Below are 23,014 nucleotides of genomic sequence, written 5' to 3' on the forward strand. Positions count from 1 at the left end.
TTCTTCTCTCGTTAGGCATTATTACATGTTCATACAACAGGTTTTCTGTTCTATTTCGAGAATAAAACTTAAGTGGTCACTAACCAGGTAATTTCATTTTCTTGGATACAATGAGAAGATTAATATATAATCTCTCTTTGCTATTATTCCTCTTAATAATTTGTTTATACTCTGATAGGTTCAATATATGGATTTTGCTGATAATTCTAACAATGGTGATCATTTGCACACCCAATCAACCACATAAACAAACAGTGATTGACATTCACCCATTTGGGTTTATTCAGCTCAGCTCATACAGACCCATCCCCTTTTGTCTGCAGGAAAGTTTTTTATTTCTAGACCTGACAGAGCTACGGATGGCAGAGATATCAGGTACACTATGCAGGCAACCAAAAATCAGCTTATGGTTCATTCAGAAATGAACTTAGAATGTGTTCAAAAATATCCAAAAGTAACAAGGATTTGTTTCAAAATCATGTGAATAGTCAATAGACTGATGTGCACTGGATGCTAGGTGTTTTAGATTTTTTTCTTCAAGAATATGAATTTGGTGCTACCTGAAATTTCCACCTGGGGTAGATGTCCCAGTTCCCCCACAAGATCTGGGCCTAATAATACCTCAGAGTACCCTACAAGGCTCCATACTATGCCCAGTAGTATTTCCATTCAGTGTTAATTATTTACCATTAAATATCAACTATCCATCAGTTCTGTTCACAGACAATGCCAATGTGTTAGTTGAAAATCAGAATTTAGAAAATAGTCCAAAGTCACTGATAAGTACAAACTGGCCCTTATAATTTGGTTTCAGCTGAATAGATTGAATCTAAACAAATCTAAGACTCACTTGAAGCAGTTCAAAACCAAACATTCAAAATGTGAGCAGATTAAGATTATTTACAACAAGATTATTTACAAGAAGTTGACTCAGTCAAATTCTTAGGATTAAATTTGGATAAATAATAAGGTCTGTATGCACACATTGAGTACTGAGGGACAGCTTAATGTTTCCTACTTCATCATTAACGGCTTGCAAGTTTCCAAGCCTACATAAAATTGGCAAGAATATATGACTATTAACAGAATGTATAAAAGGAAATATGTTAGCGGATTTACATGATTTTTATTCATAAAGACTGACTATTATAACAAAATGCAATGAATTTAGATTTTGGGATTAGGAGGAGCCCTCACTCATGCTGGAATCTTTGAGCAGGGAAAGCTACTAGCATTCTCCAGTATCTGGTGTGACAACATTTGGCAATTTAAATGAACAAATACCAAAGGAAGGGGGGAGAGTGGGGGACATTACTATATGATACTGTTGGAAGAACATTTAAAGGTGAAATATATGCACACAAAAAGGGGGAACCAGGACAAAAACAGACTTGGCTGTTGGATGAAAGAAACTCATTTCTGGGCACACTTTGTGGTCAAAGAGTAAAGGAGTGGCCAGTAAGGAAATGGTAACATAAGTTGCTTGGTACTTCTGGCCCTCACTAAGCTTCACTGCACTAAATCTGTTCACTTCACTTTGTAAGCCAATTGCTTATACAGGAAGGAGGAACTGGGCTAGATCGCACCAGACCTTGCAGGACCACAACAAAAATCTTCCAAGGAATTGGATTTCAAGAATGGGCACAAAAGACATGGTAGAACTTCTCTCACTTAGTTAGTTAGTTACGTTCCATGGAACATTTTTCAGGATGGGTCCTAATGATGTGGACACATTACAATGATAGAAATTCTTCTACAAAATAGAAGGAGTTCTAAAGGAGAAACTTTCTCAGTTTGCTATCAAATTCAACTTTGCTGTCTATCAGACATTTTGTATCACTAGGTAAGTGATCAAAAATTTTTGTTGCAATATTGTGCACCTCTTTTTGTCCTAAAGACAACCTTTTGTGGAGTAAAGAATGTTATTTTTCCTTCTGGTGTTGTAATTATGTACTTCAGTGTTCCTTTTGAACTGTATTTGATTATTTACAACAAACGTCATGAGGGAATTAATATACTTCTTAAACAGATGCCTACAAGATGATCATGGGTGAGCACAACATATTATTCTTACAGTGTCTTTTTTAGGAAATGCAGACTTTCTTTTTTAAAGATAAGTTGCCCAGAACATTATTTTGTATGACATTATCGAATGAAAATATGCAAAATATGTTATTTACTGTTGTGTCTCTTATGTCTCTCCCCAAGATTTGCAATGATTCTAAGCACAAATGTTGATGAACTAAGTTGTTTATAGGAGTTCCAAATGTGTTTTTCCAATTTAATTTCTCATCAATATTGACCCATAAGAATTTTGAAGTTTCCACCTTATTTATTATTTCCTCAGCATTTGTTATTTTTACCACTGGTGTAGTACCTATACATGTGCAGAACTGAATAACTTATGTCTTTTTAAAATTTAGGGTGAGATCATTCACAGAAAACCAGTCAATGATACTTTTAAGAACTTTGTTTACCATTTCTTTTGTTTCCATACATGCACTTGGACTGGTTACAATACTAGTGGCATCTGCAAAAAGAGTCAATTCTGATTGATTATTTACATATTTGAGGTTCAGTAGTGGATCTGAGATTTAACCGTGAGGAACATGATTTCTCTCTAGTCAGAATTATGCCCCTGGACTATGTTGCATGAATTACTAAGTACAACAACTTTCTGCATTCTTTTGGTTGCATGTGACATTATCCATTGGTCGGGTATACCATCAATCCTGTAAAATGCCAATTTATCTAGGAGAATACTGTGATTCACAATGGCAAATCCTTTACAGAGATTGCAGAAAATACCAACCTTTATTATTTTATGGTTGTAAAATCTGGTGAGTGAATGTGTAAATGGCATTTTCAGTAGAGCAACCCTTGTCATTTGCTGGACTGTGAGCAAGCATAGGAAGTGAACACAAGTGTGAAACCTTACTTTCACATGAACTCTAGTGAAGCACAGCAGCTAACTATACAGGCCACATGTCATCATGTGAATGGGCTGCCTGGAGTGCTAGAGTTTGGCTGGAAATGTTACCTCATCAAAGCAGCCTTAAGATTGTCAGTAATACCAAATTGTATATTTTCAGATCCACTATTATGGCACATCATTCAAACAACTATTCAACAGACTATTAACTAGCCAGTTGGTCTTGACCCTACTTTGATTTTGGAATATACAGGAACCCTCCATTGTCTCTGACTAGTTCAACAGTACTATGAGATTAAGAATGAATTAAATATGTTTAAATGAAATGAATGGATCAATGGTGAGTACTGATTAGATATATTGCATATCTAGGTTATTGTAGAATCTTAGAACATATTCTGTGATCAGACATAATGCATCTCAAACAGAATGACCTCCTCCATGTAACCAGCAACAGTTCTGAAAACATCAATCACCTGAACACAACTCGCACTTTTCTCACATGATATACTGCAACCCTTGGGTCAAAGAAATCAAGCAGATGCAGTATTTTTTGATTTTTGAAAAGCATGTGACTGAGTACCACATCTACACTTACCATCGAAAGCCAATCATACGGGATATCAAGCAAAATTTGTATCAGCATTGAGGATTTTTTTGGTAGAGAGGATGCAGCAAGTTATCTTGTATGGAAAGTCATGAACAGCTTGGGTGTGCCCCAGGGATGTACATCAGTATCCTTGCTGTTCATGTTGTATATTAATGATCTTGCAGATAACATTAATAGTAACCTCAAACTTCTTGCAGATGATGCAGCTATCTGAAATGAATGTCCAAAAAAAGCTGCATAACTATTCTGTCAGGTCTTGATAAGATTTGAAAGTGGTATAAAAATTGGGAACTTGCTTTAAATCAGAAATGTAAATTTGTGCACTTCACATAATGAAAAAAATGCAGTGTCCTATGGCTATAATATCAGTGAGTCACAGTTGGAAGCTGGTAACTCATACAGTTACCTGGGTGTAACAGTTTATAATTTGTTAGGAATATGGTATGGGACATGCATGTAGTGTCAGTTGTGGATAGAGCAGGTGGTAGACTTTGGTTTATTGGTAAACTACTGGGGAAATGCTATCAGGCTACAAAGGAGATTGCTTATAAATCACTCAAGTGACCCATCCTTGAATACTGTTTGAGTGTGTGGGGTTGGTACTAAATATGACTCACATGCGATATGAGATGTACAAGGGTCCTTTAATAAAAAACCTGATTTTTATAAAAAGACCTATAATGAGAATGGAATACAATTTATTTATTTTTCAACATAATCCCCCTCAAGTTCTACGGATGTATGCGGGTGTCGGCCCACTTCTCAATTCCATGTGCAAAGAAGTCTTGGGGGCATTTGCGTAACCAGTTATGCACCACTGCCTGCACTTCCTCATTGGCAGCAAATCTTGAGCCACAAAGAGCTTCTTTCAGTGGATTAAAAATGCAATAATCTGAAGGTCCCAGATCCAGGGAATATTGGAACAAGTAGATGAATTTCAGGTCTCCCTGCACACATCCATGCATCTTTCCTTCATTTCTGATGTTTTGTAACCTACCTCACAAACAATTTCTTGAACACCAGTACATCATGAACAATATGGCAGGCTGATCTGACACTAATGTCATCAGTACCACAATATCGTTTACCATAATTACACAAGTTTTCCCATATCAACTCATCAACTCTCACAATTTTGTTCTCCATAACTGCACAGAGGAAGCGTCCTGGGCATGGTGAATCTTCAACACTTTTTACACCCTGTTTGAACTTATCTGGCCACTTGTACATTTGTGTTCGACTCAAACAACTTTCACCATATTTCACTGCCATCCAACAGGGAATTTTCATTGGTTTCAACCCTTCAGCTAATAGAAATGTAATGACGCTCTACTGCTAGTGGGACCCTTGCCGGTTCCCACCATCTTGTTTCACCAATTTTCACCAACATGTTCAAGAGTCAGGTGTGCCAACCCCAGCTGATAGACACCACTAAAAAATAACAAAGAAACACAGACTTTGTCAAAGTTTACTATTTTTATAAAACTTTTCTGGTTATTTATCAAATGGGTAGCATGAATGGTCACAGCTTTGTTTGTGCCTTGGGAGAGGGTCACAGAGACGATGAGGAGCTGAGGATACTGAACTGGAGAAGACTCTTGAAGATAGACATAAACTATCCTGAGAAAGCCTGCTTACAAAGTTCCAAGGACTGGACCTCTACATAACAACCCTGTAGGACAGTGAGGACAATATTAGATTAATTGCAGCACTCTCAGAGGCATTTAAACAACCATTCTTTCTGTGATCCATACATGAATGGTTCAATTTATATATGTATAATAGAGGGAAACATTCCACGTGAGAAAAATATATATAAAAAACAAAGATGCTGTGACTTACCAAACGAGAAAGCACTGGTAGATAGACACAATAAAAAACACACAAACACACACACAAATTTCAACCTTTCGCAACCCAAGGTTGCTTCATCAGGAAAGAGGAAAGGAGAGGAAAGATGAAAGGATGTGGGTTTTACAGGAGAGGGTAAGGAGTCATTCCAATCCCGGGAGCAGAAAGACTTACCTTAGGAGGAAAACAAGAAAAAAGGACAGGTATACACTCGCGCGCGCGCACACACACACACACACACACACACACACACACACACACACACACATCCATCTGCACATGTACAAACACAGGCAGAAATATGTAAATACAAAGAGTTTGGGCAGAGATGTCAATCAAGGCGGAAGTACACTACCCTCTGGCTCCTACCTTTGTAACTGCCCCCAGTGTAAAACCTGTCCCATGCACCCTCCCACATATGTGGCACAAATGCCAAGGTAATCCCATTCCTGATGTCCAGGTGGAGCTTCAAGGAATCCTAAGAACATTAAGCCTCCTACAAAACCTTTCACCTGACTCCATCAACCTCCTGATCCCACTACCTACTTCCTAAAATTCACAAACCCAAACATCCCGGCCGCCCCATTGTAGCTGGATACCAAGCCCCCACAGAACCTGAATGACAGGTGAGGTAAGAGTCGCGGCATACCTCACCTGTCATTCAAAAACATCTTTGCCTCTGTACTTCCACCTCGACTGACATCTCTGCCCAAACTCTTTGCCTTTATAAATGTCTGCTTGTGTCTGTGTATGTGCGGATGGATATGTGTGTGTGTGCGAGTGTATACCTGTCCTTTTTTCCCCCTAAGGTAAGTCTTTCCACTCCCAGGATTGGAATGACTCCTTACCCTCTCCCTTAAAACCCACATCCTTTTGTCTTTCCCCCTTCTTCCCTCTTTCCTAATGAAGCAACCGTTGGTTGCGAAAGCTTGAATGTTGTGTGTATATTTGTGTGTCTATCAACATGTCAGCACTTTCGTTTGGTAAGTTACAGCATCTTTGTTTTTAGATATATATATCCCATGTGGAATGTTTCCCACTATTTTATATATATATATATATATATATATATATATATATATATATATATATAATAGAGGGAAACATTCCACGTAGGAAATATATATCATCTTTGTTTTATATATATATATATATATATATATATATATATATATATATATATATATATATATATATATACACACACACACTCCTGGAAATTGAAATAAGAACACCGTGAATTCATTGTCCCAGGAAGGGGAAACTTTATTGACACATTCCTGGGGTCAGATACATCACATGATCACACTGACAGAACCACAGGCACATAGACACAGGCAACAGAGCATGCACAATGTCGGCACTAGTACAGTGTATATCCACCTTTTGCAGCAATGCAGGCTGCTATTCTCCCATGGAGACGATCGTAGAGATGCTGGATGTAGTCCTGTGGAACGGCTTGCCATGCCATTTCCACCTGGCGCCTCAGTTGGACCAGCGTTCGTGCTGGACGTGCAGACCGCGTGAGACGACGCTTCATCCAGTCCCAAACATGCTCAATGGGGGACAGATCCGGAGATCTTGCTGGCCAGGGTAGTTGACTTACACCTTCTAGAGCACGTTGGGTGGCACGGGATACATGCGGACGTGCATTGTCCTGTTGGAACAGCAAGTTCCCTTGCCGGTCTAGGAATGGTAGAACGATGGGTTCGATGACGGTTTGGATGTACCGTGCACTATTCAGTGCCCCCTCGACGATCACCAGTGGTGTATGGCCAGTGTAGGAGATCGCTCCCCACACCATGATGCCGGGTGTTGGCCCTGTGTGCCTCGGTCGTATGCAGTCCTGATTGTGGCGCTCACCTGCACGGCGCCAAACACGGATACGACCATCATTGGCACCAAGGCAGAAGCGACTCTCATCGCTGAAGACGACACGTCTCCATTCGTCCCTCCATTCACGCCTGTCGCGACACCACTGGAGGCGGGCTGCACGATGTTGGGGCGTGAGCGGAAGACGGCCTAACGGTGTGCGGGACCGTAGCCCAGCTTCATGGAGACGGTTGCGAATGGTCCTCGCCGATACCCCAGGAGCAACAGTGTCCCTAATTTGCTGGGAAGTGGCGGTGCGGTCCCCTACGGCACTGCGTAGGATCCTACGGTCTTGGCGTGCATCCGTGCGTCGCTGCGGTCCGGTCCCAGGTCGACGGGCACGTGCACCTTCCGCCGACCACTGGCGACAACATCGATGTACTGTGGAGACCTCACGCCCCACGTGTTGAGCAATTCGGCGGTACGTCCACCCGGCCTCCCGCATGCCCACTATACGCCCTCGCTCAAAGTCCGTCAACTTCACATACGGTTCACGTCCACGCTGTCGCGGCATGCTACCAGTGTTAAAGACTGCGATGGAGCTCCGTATGCTACGGCAAACTGGCTGACACTGACGGCAGCGGTGCACAAATGCTGCGCAGCTAGCGCCATTCGACGGCCAACACCGCGGTTCCTGGTGTGTCCGCTGTGCCGTGCGTGTGATCATTGCTTGTACAGCCCTCTCGCAGTGTGCAGAGCAAGTATGGTGGGTCTGACACACCGGTGTCAATGTGTTCTTTTTTCCATTTCCAGGAGTGTGTGTGTATATATATATATATATATATATATATATATATATATATATATATAATGGAAGGAAACATTCCACGTGGGAAAAATTATATACTCTCAACAACATCTTTTCCATCTTTGTATATATATATATATATATATATATATATATATATATATATATATATATGTGTGTGTGTGTGTGTGTGTGTGTGTGTGTGTGTGCAAATATAAAAATCAGTTTCTTCACTCTCAGAAACAAGGAAAACTTTATGCTTACCACCCACCACTTAAAAATGTATGCCCAGGCAGCTCAATCTATGGGAATGAAACTTATAGTGATTTAAAAAGATACAAGTTAAGGAAGATGAATTTAGGACTACTGAAAAGAAGGTACTGATACTGAAATGCTATTACTCAGGGGATGAATTCATACATGAGAAACTCATAATTTGAGCTGGATACAAGTATGTATATATCGCCTGTATGCAAATCAAATTGATTGCAGATACACAACAGCAAATGAATAAACCACAATTTGCTATTCCGTTGTTATCCAGGGATGTACAATAGGTCTTATCTTTTTATGCATTTGATTCTCTGATGCATTCAGTTTTTCATCTTTCAAAGCTACCAACCTGTTTCCTATTGTATTCCTTTCTTTTATTTTGAGCATTCATTGCCTAATGCCATCTCTGAAACTCTCAACAACATCTTGTTCTTTCATTGTATATAGATCACAGCTCCTCAATTTCCTACCTTTTTGCGTTTCCTTCAGTTTTGACCTGCAGTTCGTAACCAATAAATTATGGACAGAGTCCAAATCTGTCCCTGAAAATGTCCTACAATTTAAAATATGATTTCAAAATCTCTTTCTTACCATCACATAATCAATGTGAAATCTTTTAATGTTTACAGGTCTCTTCTGTGTATATGCCCTTATTTTATGAGATTCTTAAACAGGTGTTAGCAAAGGTTAATAGCTCTCTGCAAAGTGGCTTCCTCTTTCAATCCTTTTTCCCAGTCCTTGTTCTTCTACTAATTTTCCTTCTCTTCCTGTTCCTATTGTTAAATTCCAGTCCCCCACCACAATTAAATTTTCATCTTCCTTAACTATTTGAATAATGTATTATATCTCATCACATATTTTTTCAATCTCTTCATCATCTGCACAGCTAGTTGGCATATAAACTTGTACTACAGTGGTAGGTGTTGGCTTTGTATCTGTCTTTGCTATTATAATGCATTCACTATGCTGTTCATAGTAGCTTACCAGCATTCCTGTTTTCTTATTGATTATTAGGTCTACTTTCACATTACCCCTATTTGATTTTGTGTTGATAACCCTGTACTAACTGACCAGAAGTCCTGTTCTTCCAGCCACTGCACTTCATTAATTCCCACAACAACAAAGCTCAACCTATCCATTTCCCTTTTTAAATTCTCTAACATATATACCCATATCTACCGGATTAGAAGATCTAACATCCCATTCTGTGAACCATAAACTGTAATTTGTTTTTCCTTCATGATGACATCCTCATGAGTACTTCCCACCTGGAGAGCTGAATGGGAGAGTATTTAACCTCTGGAATATTTTATCCAAGAGGATGCCATCACCATTCAGCCATACAAGAAAGCTGCATGTCCTTAAAAAAATATAATGGCTATAGTTTCCCCTTTCTTTCAGCCGTTCACAGCACAGCATGTTGGCTAATATTACAAGTCTTAACAGTTAATTATCCAAATACTAACAAAGAGATAGAGGGGCTGGCCAGTACTTAGCTCAGTACAGCCGATAGATACACATAAAACACATAAAACAGAACCGAAAATTTACGTTCCTAGCTTTCAGAACAAATGTTCCTTCGTCGGGGAGGAGAGAGGGGAAAGAAAGGGAAGAAGGGAAAGGAGATTCAGTTACTCACAACCCAGGTTATGAAGCAACAGGGAAAGGAAAATAGGGAGGGTAGCAAGGATGGAGGCATGGTTGTCAGAGGGAAGCCAAAGATATTCTACTGTAAGTACTGTGCCAGCTTCAAACCAAAGAGGATGGATACAGAAGTAAAGAGGTATATAGTGTAAAGATAAACACAACTATGTAGGATGAAAAGATGCATGAATGGCTAAAGAGGAAAGGGAAAGAGAAGAAGACTGAAGAGTAAATGGGATTGAGGTTGTTTAACGTAGGTTCAGTCCAGGGGGATGGCGGGATGAAAGGATGTGTTGGAGTGCAAGTTCCCATTTCTGCAGTTCAGAGGGACTGGTGTTGGGTGGGGGAAGCCAAATGGCACATACGGTGTAGCAGGTTCCTAGGTCCCTAGAATTATGCTGGAGGGCATGCTCCGCTACTGGGTATTGGGCATCTCCTAGGCGGACAGTTCGTCTGTGTCCGTTCATGCGCTCAGCCAGTTTAGTTGTTGTCATGCCGATGTAAAAGGCTGTGCAGTGCAGGCATGTCAGTTGATAAATGACATGTGTAGTTTCACACGTGGCCCTGCCTTGAATTGTGTATGTTTTACCAGTAGCGGGGCTGGAGTAGGTGGTTGTGGGGGGATGCATGGGGCAGGTTTTGCAGTGGGGTCGGTTACAGGGGTAGGAACCGCTGGGTAGAGAAGGTAGTCTGGGAATATTGTAGGGTTTAACAAGGATGTTATGGAGGTTAGGGGGGCGACGAAAGGCAACTCTGGGTGGTGTGGGGAGAATTTTGTCAAGGGATGATCTCATTTCAGGGGTTGACTTGAGAAAGTCATATCCCTGGCGGAGTAATTTGTTGATGGTTTCGAGGCCAGGATAATATTGGGTGACAAGGGGGATGCTTCTGTGTGGTCTGGGGGTAGGAACATTGTTGTTGGACGGGGAGGAATGTATTGCTTGGGAAATCTGTTTGTGGACAAGGTCTGCAGGATAGTTGCGGGAGAGGAATGCATTGGTCAGGTTATTGGTGTAATTGTTGAGGGATTCGTCACTGGAGCAGATACGTTTGCCACGAATACCTAGGCTGTAGGGAAGGGAGCGTTTGATGTGGAAAGGATGGCAGCTATCAAAGTGAAGGTACTGTTGTTTGTTTGTGGGTTTGATATGGACAGAGGTGTGGATGTGAGCTTCAACAACGTGAAGGTCAGCATCCAGGAAGGTGGCTTGGGTTTTGGAGAAGGACCAGGTGAAATTCAGATTCGAAAAGGAGTTGAGGTTATGGAGGAAATTAAGGAGTGTTTCTTCACCATGAGTCCAGACCACAAAGATGTCATCTATAAACCTATACCAGGCCAGGGGAAGCAGCTGTTGGGTCTTCAGGAAAGCCTCCTCCATGCGGCCCATGAAGAGGTTGGCATAGGACGGAGCCATCCTGGTTCCCATGGCTGTTCCCCTGATTTGTTTGTAGGTCTGGCCTTCAAAAGTGAAGTAATTATGGGTGAGGATGAAGTTGGTAAGTGTGATAAGGAACGAGGTTTTTGGAAGCTCTTCGGGTGGGTGTTGGGAGAGGTAGTGCTCAAGGGCAGAGAGACCATGGGTATGTGGGATGTTTGTGTAAAGGTTGGTTGGTTTGGGGGATTAAAGGGACCAGACTGCTATGGTCATCAGTCCCTTTTTCCAAAGACAAAGAACACCCACAGAGAATAAAAACGAGGAACAGAAGAGATAACAGACGATACAGAACAAGAGATACTGAGACAAAGACAAGACAAAACAAACTAAAACCACACAGAGTGTGACGGTGGTTGGCCGACCATAGACATAAAAAAGGAAAGGCCAACCACTTAGAAACACATTAAAAAATCAGTGTAAAGCCATAGGCCAAAGGCCAGAATCAACACAAAACAATAAAATAAAACAGAAACACTCAGAGTAAATGATAAAATCCCCCTGCCCAAATAAAACGTAAAACTAAGTCAACCATAGTGGAGTCGTCTGTTAAAAGGGCAGGGAGCGTAGCAGGCAGCGCAAATGTCTGCCTGACCACAGCTAAAAGGGGGCAGGCCAGCAAAATGTGGGCCACTGTCAAAGCTGCCCCACAGCGACATAGAGGAGGGTCCTCCCAGCGCAGTAAATAACTGTGTGTCAGCCGGGAGTGGCCAATGCGGAGCCGGCAAAGAACTACTGAGTCCCTGCGAGTGGCTCGCAGGGATGACCGCCACACAGCCGTCGTCTCCTTGACAGCACGGAGTTTATTGCGCATTGTCAGTTCGCGCCATTCATCGTTCCATAGCGCCAAGATTTTGCGGCGGAAGACTGCCCGCAAATCAGTCTCTGGGAGGCCAACGTCCAGAGATGGCTTACTGGTGGCCTCTATCGCCAGGCGGTCAACATGTTCGTTACCCGGGATACCGACATGACCAGGGGTCCACACAAAGACCACAGAGCGGCCGCAACAGGCGAGAGTATGCAGAGACTAGTGGATAGCCATCACCAGACGAGAACGAGGGAAACACTGGTCGAGAGCTCGTAAACCGCTCAGGGAATCGCTACAGAGAACGAAGGACTCACCTGAGCAGGAGCGGATATACTCTAGGGCACGAAAGATGGCGACCAGTTCAGCAGTGTAAACGCTGCAGCCATCCGGCAAGGAACGTTGTTCGGAATGGTCCCCTAGAGTGAGCGCATATCCGACACGACCAGCAACCATCGAACCGTCAGTGTAAACAACACCAGAGCCCTGATACGTGGCCAGGATGGAATAAAAGCGGCGGCGGAAGGCCTCTGGAGGGACTGAGTCCTTAGGGCCCCGTGCCAAGTCGAGCCGAAGGCTAGGGCGACGAACACACCATGGGGGTGTATGCAAAGTAGCCCGGAAAGGAGGTGGAACAGTGAAACCCTGGAGCCCAGAGAGAAGCTCTTTGACGCGGACCGCTATTGTACAACCAGACCGGGGCCGACGGTCTGGCATACGGACGACCGACCGCGGGAACAGGAGACGATAGTTTGGATGCCTGGGCGAGCTTAGAACATGGGCAGCATAAGCGGCCAGCAAACGTTGGCGTCGAAACCGCAGTGGAGGTACACCTGCCTCCACTAGTACGCTGTCCACAGGGCTGGTGCGGAAAGCACCAGTGGCAAGGCGTATCCCGCTGTGGAGAATTGGGTCCAGCACCCGTAACGCAGATGGGGATGCTGAGCCATAAGCCAGGCTCCCATAATCCAGACGGGACTGGATTAACGCCTGGTAGAGCCGCAACAGGGTAGAGCGGTCGGCGCCCCAGCGGGTGTGGCTCAAGCATCTCAGAGCGTTTAGATGCCGCCAACACGTCTGTTTAAGCTGCCGGATATGAGGCAGCCAAGTCAACCGGGCATCGAAAACCACCCCCAAAAACCTGTGGGTCTGCACCACAGCAAGGAGTTCGTCGGCAAGATAAAGCCGCGGCTCAGGACGGACTGTTCGGCGCCGGCAGAAATGCATAACGCGGGTCTTGGCCGCCGAAAACTGAAACCCATGCGCTACAGCCCAAGACTGCGCCTTACAGATAGCGCCCTGTAGCTGACGTTCAACAGCTGCAATGCCAGTAGAGCTGTAATAAAGGCAGAAGTCGTCAGCATACAGGGAAGCGGAGACAGAATTTCCCACGGCCGCAGCAAGCCCGTTAATGGCTACTAAAAACAGACAGACACTTTAAACAGAGCCCTGTGGCACACCGTTCTCCTGGACGTGGGAGGAACTATACGAGGCCGCGACTTGCACGCGGAAGGTACGACACGACAGAAAATTGCGGATAAAAATCGGCAGAGGACCCCGAAGGCCCCACCCATGAAGCGTAGAAAGAATGTGATGACGCCATGTCGTATCGTACGCCTTCCGCATGTCGAAAAAGACAGCGACCAGGTGCTGACGGCGGGCAAAAGCAGTACGGATGGCCGACTCCAGGCTCACCAGATTGTTCGTGGCGGAGCGGCCTCTACGGAACCCACCCTGAGACGGAGCCAGAAGGCCCCAAGACTCCAGTACCCAATGCAAGCGCCGGCTCACCATCCGTTCAAGCAACTTGCAAAGAACGTTGGTGAGGCTAATGGGACGGTAGCTGTCCACCTCCAGAGGGGTCTTTCCAGGTTTCAAAACGGGGATGACAATGCCTTCCCGCCATTGCGACAGAAACTCCCCCTCGACCCAAAGACGGTTGTAAAGATCGAGAAGGCGCCGCTGGCAGGCCACTGAAAGGTGCTTCAGCATCTGACAGTGGATGCCATCTGGCCCAGGAGCGGTATCAGGGCAAGCAGCTAGGGCACGGCGAAATTCCCACTCACTGAATGGAGCATTGTAAGATTCCGGGTGGTTGGTGCGAAAAGAAAGGCTCCGACGTTCCATCCGCTCTTTAACGGAGCGGAAGGCCTGGGGGTAATTCGCAGAAGCAGAACTCATAGCAAAATGCTCTGCTAAGCGATTTGCAATGACGTCGGAGTCAGTACAAACGGCCCCATTCAGTGAGAGCGCAGGGACGCTGGCAGGGGTCCGATAGCCGTAGACGCGTCGAATCTTGGCCCAGACCTGCGAGGGAGTGACATGGAGGCCAATGGTGGACACATACCGCTCCCAGCACTCCTTCTTGCCTTGGCGGATGAGGAGGCGGGCCCGCACACGCAGCCGTTTGAAGGCGATAAGGTGGGCTAAGGAGGGATGTCGCTTGTGACGCTGGAGCGCCCGCCGGCGATCTTTAATCGCTTCAGCGATCTCAGGGGACCACCAAGGCACAGCCTTCCGCCGAGGGGACCCAGAAGAACGGGGAATGGCAGACGCGGCGGCAGTAACGATGCCGGTGGTGACCGATTGAACCACCGCATCAATGTCATCAGTAGAGAGAAACTCAAAAGCGGCAGTGGAGGAGAACAAATCCCAGTCAGCCTTATTCATAGCCCATCTGCTAGGGCGCCCAGAAGAGTGACGCTGTGGTAGTGACAAAAAGAGCGGAAAGTGGTCACTACCACACAGGTCGTCATGCACACTCCATTGGACAGACGGTAAGAGGCTATGGCTACAGATGGAAAGGTCAATGGCGGAGTAGGTGCCATGCGCCACACTGAAGTGTGTGAAGGCACCATCATTTAACAGCGAGAGATCGAGCTGCGACAAGAAATGCTCAACGATGGCGCCTCGACTTGTGGCCACTGACCCATCCCACAGAGGGTTACGGGCGTTGAAGTCGCCCAATAGCAAGAAAGGTGGCGGCAATTGAGCGACCAGTGCAGCCAGGACATGCTGCGAGACATCACCATCCAGTGGAAGGTAAAGACTGCAGACGGTAATAGCCTGTGGTGTCCACACGCGTACAGCGACAGCCTCTAAAGGCGTCTGGAGAGGGATAGACTCGCTGTGCAGTGTGAAGGACATATATGCAGACGCCACCAGACACCCTTTCATAAGCTGCTCGGTTCTTATAATAACCCCGATAGCCATGGAGGGCGGGGGTTCGCATTGCCGGAAACCAAGTTTCCTGCAGAGCAATGCAAAGGAAAGGATCAAGGCTGATAAGCTGGCGGAGCTCAGCTAGATGGTGGAAGAAACCGCTGCAGTTCCACTGGAGGATGGTATTGTCCATAGCGGAGAAAGGCGTGACGGGACGGGGAAGGCAGATTACGCCGCTGGGTCACCTGCTGCCTCCGATTGAGCACCCGTGCTAGTGCTATCCATGGCGTCTGAGGGACCGGCGAGATCTAGGTCCTCAGCGGACGCCAGGATCTCCACCTCGTCCTCAGACGCAGAGCTGGAAGGTGGCGGTGGGGTGGCTGCCACCGCGAGTTCCTTGGGCTTAGAGCTCTTCTTCTTTGATTTCTCACGCTGCTCCTTGGGTTTAACTGGCTGGGAGGGCTTCACCGATTCAGTCTCCGGGACTGAGGAGGATCGTGAAGCCCGTCGACCAGCTGATTGCGGGCACTTACGCCACTGTCGGTCGTCAGCCTTCCCACTGGTGGAACCCTGGGAAGGGAGGGACCCAAGGGACCCCTTGCGAGCGTGAGTAGCCGAAGAAGTTGGACACTTCTCCGGCTTAGAAGCAGGGACGGACGTCCCTGATGGGGGGGATGGTGTTGCCCCTGAGGTAGGTGGTGCAGGAGCAACCCGGTGGGTAGAGCCCCCCACTGGCAAGGGGGCAGGAGGAGTTGTACCACTCAGCGATCCGGCCGGAAGTCGCGAAACTGATGGGGCGAGCACAGGTGTTGCAGCAGTGGCGTAGGATGATGTCATTCTCACGGGATGTGATCGGTCGTATTTCCTTTTGGCCTCAGTATAAGTCAGTCGGTCCAGGGTCTTATATTCCATGATTTTGCGTTCTTTCTGGAAGATTCTGCAGTCTGGCGAGCAAGGTGAATGGTGCTCCCCGCAGTTGACACAGATGGGAGGTGGGGCACATGGAGTATCGGGATGAGACGGGCGTCCGCAATCTCGACACGTGAGGCTGGAAGTGCAGCGGGAAGACATATGGCCAAACTTTCAGCACTTGAAGCACCGCATCGGGGGAGGAATATAGGGCCTGACGTCACATCGGTAGACCATCACCTTGACCTTTTCCGGTAACGTATCACCCTCGAAGGCCAAGATGAAGGCACCAGTAGCTATCTGATTTTCCTTCGGACCCCGATGAACGCGCCGGACGAAATGTACACCTCTGCGCTCTAAGTTGGCGCGCAGCTCGTCATCAGACTGCAAAAGAAGGTCCTTATGGTAAATAACTCCCTGGACCATATTTAAACTCTTATGCGGTGTGATCATAACAGCAACATCCCCCAACTTGTCACAAGCAAGTAACCGTCGTGACTGGGCAGAGGATGCCGTTTGGATCAGGACCGATCCAGAGCGCATTTTTGACAAGCCCTCCACCTCCCCAACCTCTAAATGTTCGACGAAGAACTGAGGCTTTGTGGAGAGAAAAGACTCCCCATCAGCTCTCGTACAAACTAAGAATCGGGGCGAATAATTGCTACTGCCAACCTGAGATTTACATTCCTCCCACGGCGGGGCCAGAGAGGGGAACGTTTTGGGATTGTACTTTTCAGCATTAAATTGAGCCCGAGAACGCTTAGAGACTGCTGGCGGCTGGCCGCCAGCGAGAGATGATGTACCACGCTTCATTGCGGGTCATCCGCCCTGATGCCACCTACTCCGACCAAGGGCCCTCCCCACGGGCGCCACCCAGCCGCAGCAATAGCCACCTGGCAGGACGACCATTGCTGGGAGTCCTGATGCCCCAAGGAGATGGGCATCTACTCCTTGGCATACGTGGGGAGTTAACGGCGCAGGCATCAGTAGAGCGATCCCTGTGTTGTCAGGGGGCTACAACCAAGAGGGTACATGGCGGCCCCACCACAACGGGCTGGCTACCGTGCTGGATCTTAGGTGCAAAAATGGCCAAGGTCATTGTCGCAGTTAAAAGAAACACTGCAGAGTGCAGCGTGGTAATCGCCCAAGAGATCGAAAACGAGCGGGACACCATTGCAACGACGAGAAAGACGGCTAAAGGTCTAATTGCACGACGGATACAGTGCACCATGTAAGGCGCCCTTCCCCAATTGGCTCGCTCTTCGGAATAATTTAGAAAGATGGAGGTCAAACCCGAGAGGGGACCATCACATAAGGCCGAAACATGTGAGACTCCTTTTAGTCGCCTCTTACGACAGGCAGGAATACCACAGGCCTATTCTAACCCCTGAACCTGCAGGGGGGTTGTGTAAAGGGATGTAGCATCTATGGTGACAAGAAAGGTTTCAGGTGGGAGAGGAGTGGGAATGGATTTGAGGCATTCTAGGAAGTGGTTTGTGTCTTTGCTGTAGGATGGGAGTCTGCGGGTGATAGGTTGGAGGTGCTGGTCTACCAGAGCTGAGATACGTTCGGTTGGAGCTTTGAAGCCTGCTACAATGGGATGGCCAGGATGGTTCTCTTTGTGGATTTTGGGTAATAGGTAGAAGGTAGGGGTACGTGGCTCAGGTGGAGTGAGTAAGTCTATGGAAGCCATTGTGAGGCCTTGTGAGGGACCTTGGATTTTTAGGATTTTTTGCAGCTCAGTCTGGATGGAGGGAATGGGATCCTGGGTAACAGCTTTGCACTCCAACACATCCTTTCATCCCGCCATCCCCCTGGACTGAACCTACGTTAAACAACCTCAATCCCATTTACTCTTCAGTCTTCTTCTCTTTCCCTTTCCTCTTTAGCCATTCACGCATCTTTTCATCCTACATAGTTGTGTTTATCTTTACACTATATACCTCTTTACTTCTGTATGCATCCTCTTTGGTTTGAAGCTGGCACAGTACTTACAGTAGAATATCTTTGGCTTCCCTCTGACAACCATGCCTCCATCCTTGCTACCCTCCCTATTTTCCTTTCCCTGTTGCTTCATAACCTGGGTTGTGAGTAACTGAATCTCCTTTCCCTTCTTCCCTTTCTTTCCCCTCTCTCCTCCCCGATGAAGGAACATTTGTTCTGAAAGCTAGGAACGTAAATTTTCGGTTCTGTTTTATGTGTTTTATGTGCATCTATCGGCTGTACTGAGCTGAGGTAAGTACTGGCCAGCCCCTCTATCTCTTTGTTAGTATTTGTTTCACATCTCATATGAGATTTTCCATTAATCATTCAGTTAATTATCCAGACTGTTGTTCCTGCAACTACTAAAAAGGTTGCTGAAACACTTCAAGAAGCATAGTTTATTCTGGCTTCTCCACTGATACCCTTCAATTGTGTCTGCACCTATGGTACAGCTACGTGTCGCTGAGGCATATAAGCCATCTCACTTTGGCAAGGTTCCTGGTTCATAGGTGTGGGGAGTTCCTGTTTTGTAGACTACTAACTGCTTTAGTCATATTCATTTTCTGTGAAGTTCAATGTTATGAATATCAGGGACAATGCTTTGGTACAGAAACTAATACAGTTGGTTTGAATCTCAAGTTTGCAGAACATTTTAATTGTAATAAGGAATGACTTAATTAAATAAAACAATTTTGGTGTCTCCCAGTTCATAAGCACACAGGGATATGGACAAAATCCCATTTGTCTACCATGTTATATGAAGTAAGGCTTCTGCTATCGGTTTGGCATGTCAACAAGACCACATTTACATATTGCTTACAAACTACAAAATAATCCATCTACTATTGTATGTCTATTCTAACCTATGTTTCTAAACACATCTCTTATCAAAGAAATAATAAACACATCCTTCAATTTCAGTTTTTCATTTCCTGCAATTCTTTGTTTCTGTTCCAGACACCAATGCAGAAAGCGCAGTCCCTAATTGGAGACATGGGAGTTACATTTAACAATGCGGTAAGATATAAATAGTTGTTTCTCTTTAAATGGTAAGAAAACTGCAGTAAAAAATAGTAGAAAACTCGGTATCACACAGGTTAAGAGTTAAGTTTTAAAAGTGAATAGTATTAGAATGCCTTTAATTTGGGAATTAATCAATTTTCACACATAAAGAAAACCAAGTGAAAGAAAAACTGTGAGACATATATGAATCCCAAATTACTATTGCAGTTCAATTTGTACCTTCTCTAAACATTCTACAATTTTGTAAATGACTTTTTTGACACTCGCGCATGCACGCGAATGCGCGTGAGCGTGTGTGTGTGTGTGTGTGTGTGTGTGTGTGTGTGTGTGTGTGTGTGTTTATGATCTTCTAATTTGTAATTTACCACATTTTTTTAGAAATCATGTACCTTATCAATAAAAACTATTAATTTTACTTTATATTTTGTTCCTGTTTCAATGAGCAAATTTATGTTGCTATCAGCTTTTTCATACTTCATACCCAGGTTTGACACCAGACACACAATGCATTCCTACAGGCTGCTTGGTCTGAATTTATTTTATCTAAGTAGTCTCTATTGTGCTCTCCATCCATCCCAGTTATTCTCTGGCTTTCCTTGTTTCTTGCACCAGTATCATTTATCATCTTTTTGCAATATTTGTTCACATAATCATTGTTGTTATGTTATGCATGTTATAAATTTCATGATGTCATTTTACTTAGTGGTATTCTTCTAGCCCTTCTATTCCTCTCTTTCTCCTTCATTAAATGGCTCCTAAGCCAATCAGTTCTTTTTGCCTTCTTCTTTCCTGCTAACTACCACAATCTTTCACAGTCACCAAGGTTTCTATTCTCATCCTGATTGCAGCCCTTTATGATCCTTCTTTTACTTGATAACAGACTATTCTAATATGACCATTTAATGAGTTTACTGTTCTTGTTGCCCTTCCCACCACAGCATATGACATCTGATCACCTTCTCATACCACTTAACATGGAATGACATTAGATTTCATGATGGATCCTGCCTCTGATGACTTTTTGGAAACCTGTCTCAGTAGCTATGGTCACTAACACACACTTTTACAATGGCCCTTGACTCAGAGACAGCCAGTTTGAATCCTGGTGGTTAAAATATTTTATGCTCATACCTGTGGAGAGCTGGGAGACACAAAATTATAAATCACCAGAGTTTGTGTCAATATGTTGATCGTGCTTGCCATATAATTAAGAAAATTAATGGTATAATACAGGGATCAGGAAAAATGAATTTGGATTCCAGAGAAATGTAGGAACACAAGAAACAATTGACAACATAATCTTGGGCTCAGGGAAAATCGGTTTGGATCCTGGGAAATGTAGGAAGATGCAAGGCCATACTGACCCTATGACTGAAGAAAGGCAAATCAATATTTATAGCATTAGCTTTTGATGATGATATCTGTAATACATGCTTTGAAGTTCTGCAGGTATCAGGGTGTAAAATACAGGGAGAAAAAGGTTATCCATAACTTGTACAGAAACCAGACTGCAATTAGGAGTCTGTAGATGTGAAAGAGAAGCAGGAATTGACAAGGGATTTAAGCAGGGTGGTAGCCTGCTCCTGGCATTATTCAGTCTAAACACTGAGCAAACTGTTAAGGAAAACAGAGAGAAATTCAGAAAGGGAATGAAAATTAAGGGAGAAGAAATAAAAACTTTGGGATTTGCTGGTGACATTGTATTTCTGCTAGAGATGGCAATGGAGTTGGAAGAGCAGTTGAATGGAATGGTTATTAATTGAAAAGAGTTTATAATATGAACACAAACAAAAGTAAAACAATGGTAATAGCATGTAATCACCTTACATCATGTTACATTGAGAGAATTAGTTTAAGAAATGAGAAACTAAAAGGAATAGATGAGTTTGCTGTTTGGGTGAAAAAATGACTGAAAATTGAAGAAGAAGAGAGCATATGAAATATAGATTGGCAATAGCAAGAAAAGCATCTCTGAAAAATAGAAATGGGTTAACATTGAATATAAATTTAAGTGTTAGGAAGTCAGTTATCAAGGTACTTGTGTGGAGAGCAGCCTTGTATAGAAGTGGAACATAGATGATAACAATTCCCCCAACAAGAGAATAAAACCTACAGTGAAAACTGAATGTTGAAAAGTAGATCAAATAACTAATGAGATGGACTGAACTGGACTGGAGAAAAAAGGATCAGCTGGTTTAGTACATAACCTAAAGTGCAAGTACTTGTCAACTTGGTAATGGAGAGAACTGTGGAGGGTAAAAATACTGGAGTACAGTAAGTAATTTCAAGAGGATGTAGGCTGCAGCAGTTTAGCATAGATGTAGAGGCTTGTACAAGACACACTGGCATGGAGAGCTGCATCAAACCACTCTTCATATCGGAACCACAACAACAATAACAACGATCTTGAACTAAATTCCATATTTCTCTTCAGTGTCACTTGAAGTGAGGTTATGTGGCACTGTACCATTAGGTGGACAATATCACAAATTATGTTAATCAGTTTGTTGCTAGCAAGACAGTAAACATTATTGTCACAAAGAGAAACATACACACTAGAAAAATTTATTTTTTGGGAAAAGACACTATCAGAAATAGAATAGAATAAAAATTCATCTGTGTTGCAAAAGCTTTGTGAAGAAGCTAGACTATTAAATATTATGGGCAAAATATTCAATATTCTGAAAGGTTCTGAGGTCTACCAGCTTTTTGATGCTAGAGACGTGTCTTTACTTTTCTAGCTATCAATTCTGTAAACCATGTGCAGACACTTTTATTATTATTTCTTTCCTTTCTCAGATGTTGTGTCTCGTTAAAAATGGAAAGTGACATGGACCTTGATCAAGCGTGACTTCCCTTTAACTGTCCAGTATATGTTATATTGCATTTAGGAACTTTCGGGTAATTGAACATGTATCAATAATTATAGATTTCTGTAGTTGTATATATATGTTTGGATGTAGCTGTATTGCGTTGATGTACTGGTGGATATTGTGTGGTATGACTCCTGTAGCTGATAGTATAATTGGTATAATGTCAACTTTATCCTGATGCCACATGTCCTTGACTTCCTCAGCCAGTTGGATGTATTTTTCAATTTTTTCTCCTGTTATCTTCTGTATATTTGTTGTATTGGGTATGGATATTTCAATTAGTTGTGTTAATTTCTTCTTTTTATTGATGAGTATGATGTCAGGTTTGTTATGTGGTGTTGTTTTATCTGTTGTAATTTTCTGTTCCAGTATAATTTGTATTCATCATTCTCCAGTACATTTTGTGGTGCATACTTGTATGCGGGAATGTGTTGTTTTATTAGTTTATGTTACATGGCAAGTTGTTGCTGTATTATTTTTGCTACATTGTCATGTCTTCTGGTGTATTCTGTATTTGCTAGTATTGTACATCTGCTTGTGATGTGATCTACTGTTTCTATTTGTTGTTTGCCAAGTCTGCATTTATCTGTTGTGGTATTGGAATCTTTAATAATATGCTTGCTGCATTATCTGGTGTTTATTGTTTGATCCTGTATTGCAATCATGAATCCTTCTGTCTCACTGTATATATTGCCTTTTCTTAGCCATGTGTTTGACGCGTCTTGATCGATGTGTGGCTGTGTTAAATGATACGGGTGCATGCCATGTAGTGTTTTCTTTTTCCAATTTACTTTCTTCGTATCTGTTGATTTTATGTGATCTAAAGGGTTGCAGAAGTGGTTATGAAATTGCAGTGGTGTAGCCAATGTATTTATATGAGTGATTGCTTTGTGTAT

General features: G+C 43.9%; 1 protein-coding gene across 1 annotated transcript in view; it reads left to right on the top strand.

Moving 5' to 3' along the window:
* The window catches only part of LOC126455859 (N-acetylglucosamine-6-sulfatase-like), a 122,227-nt gene that overhangs the window by 39,794 nt on the left and 59,419 nt on the right, over window positions 1-23,014 (top strand). The window contains exon 2 of the mRNA XM_050091620.1: window positions 19,180-19,239. Within this exon, the coding sequence (XP_049947577.1) occupies window positions 19,180-19,239 (60 nt within the window). The remainder of the gene's footprint in view (window positions 1-19,179; window positions 19,240-23,014) is intronic.

This window comes from Schistocerca serialis, chromosome 2, assembly GCF_023864345.2.
Source record: "Schistocerca serialis cubense isolate TAMUIC-IGC-003099 chromosome 2, iqSchSeri2.2, whole genome shotgun sequence".
NCBI classification, from domain to species: Eukaryota; Metazoa; Arthropoda; class Insecta; order Orthoptera; family Acrididae; genus Schistocerca; species Schistocerca serialis.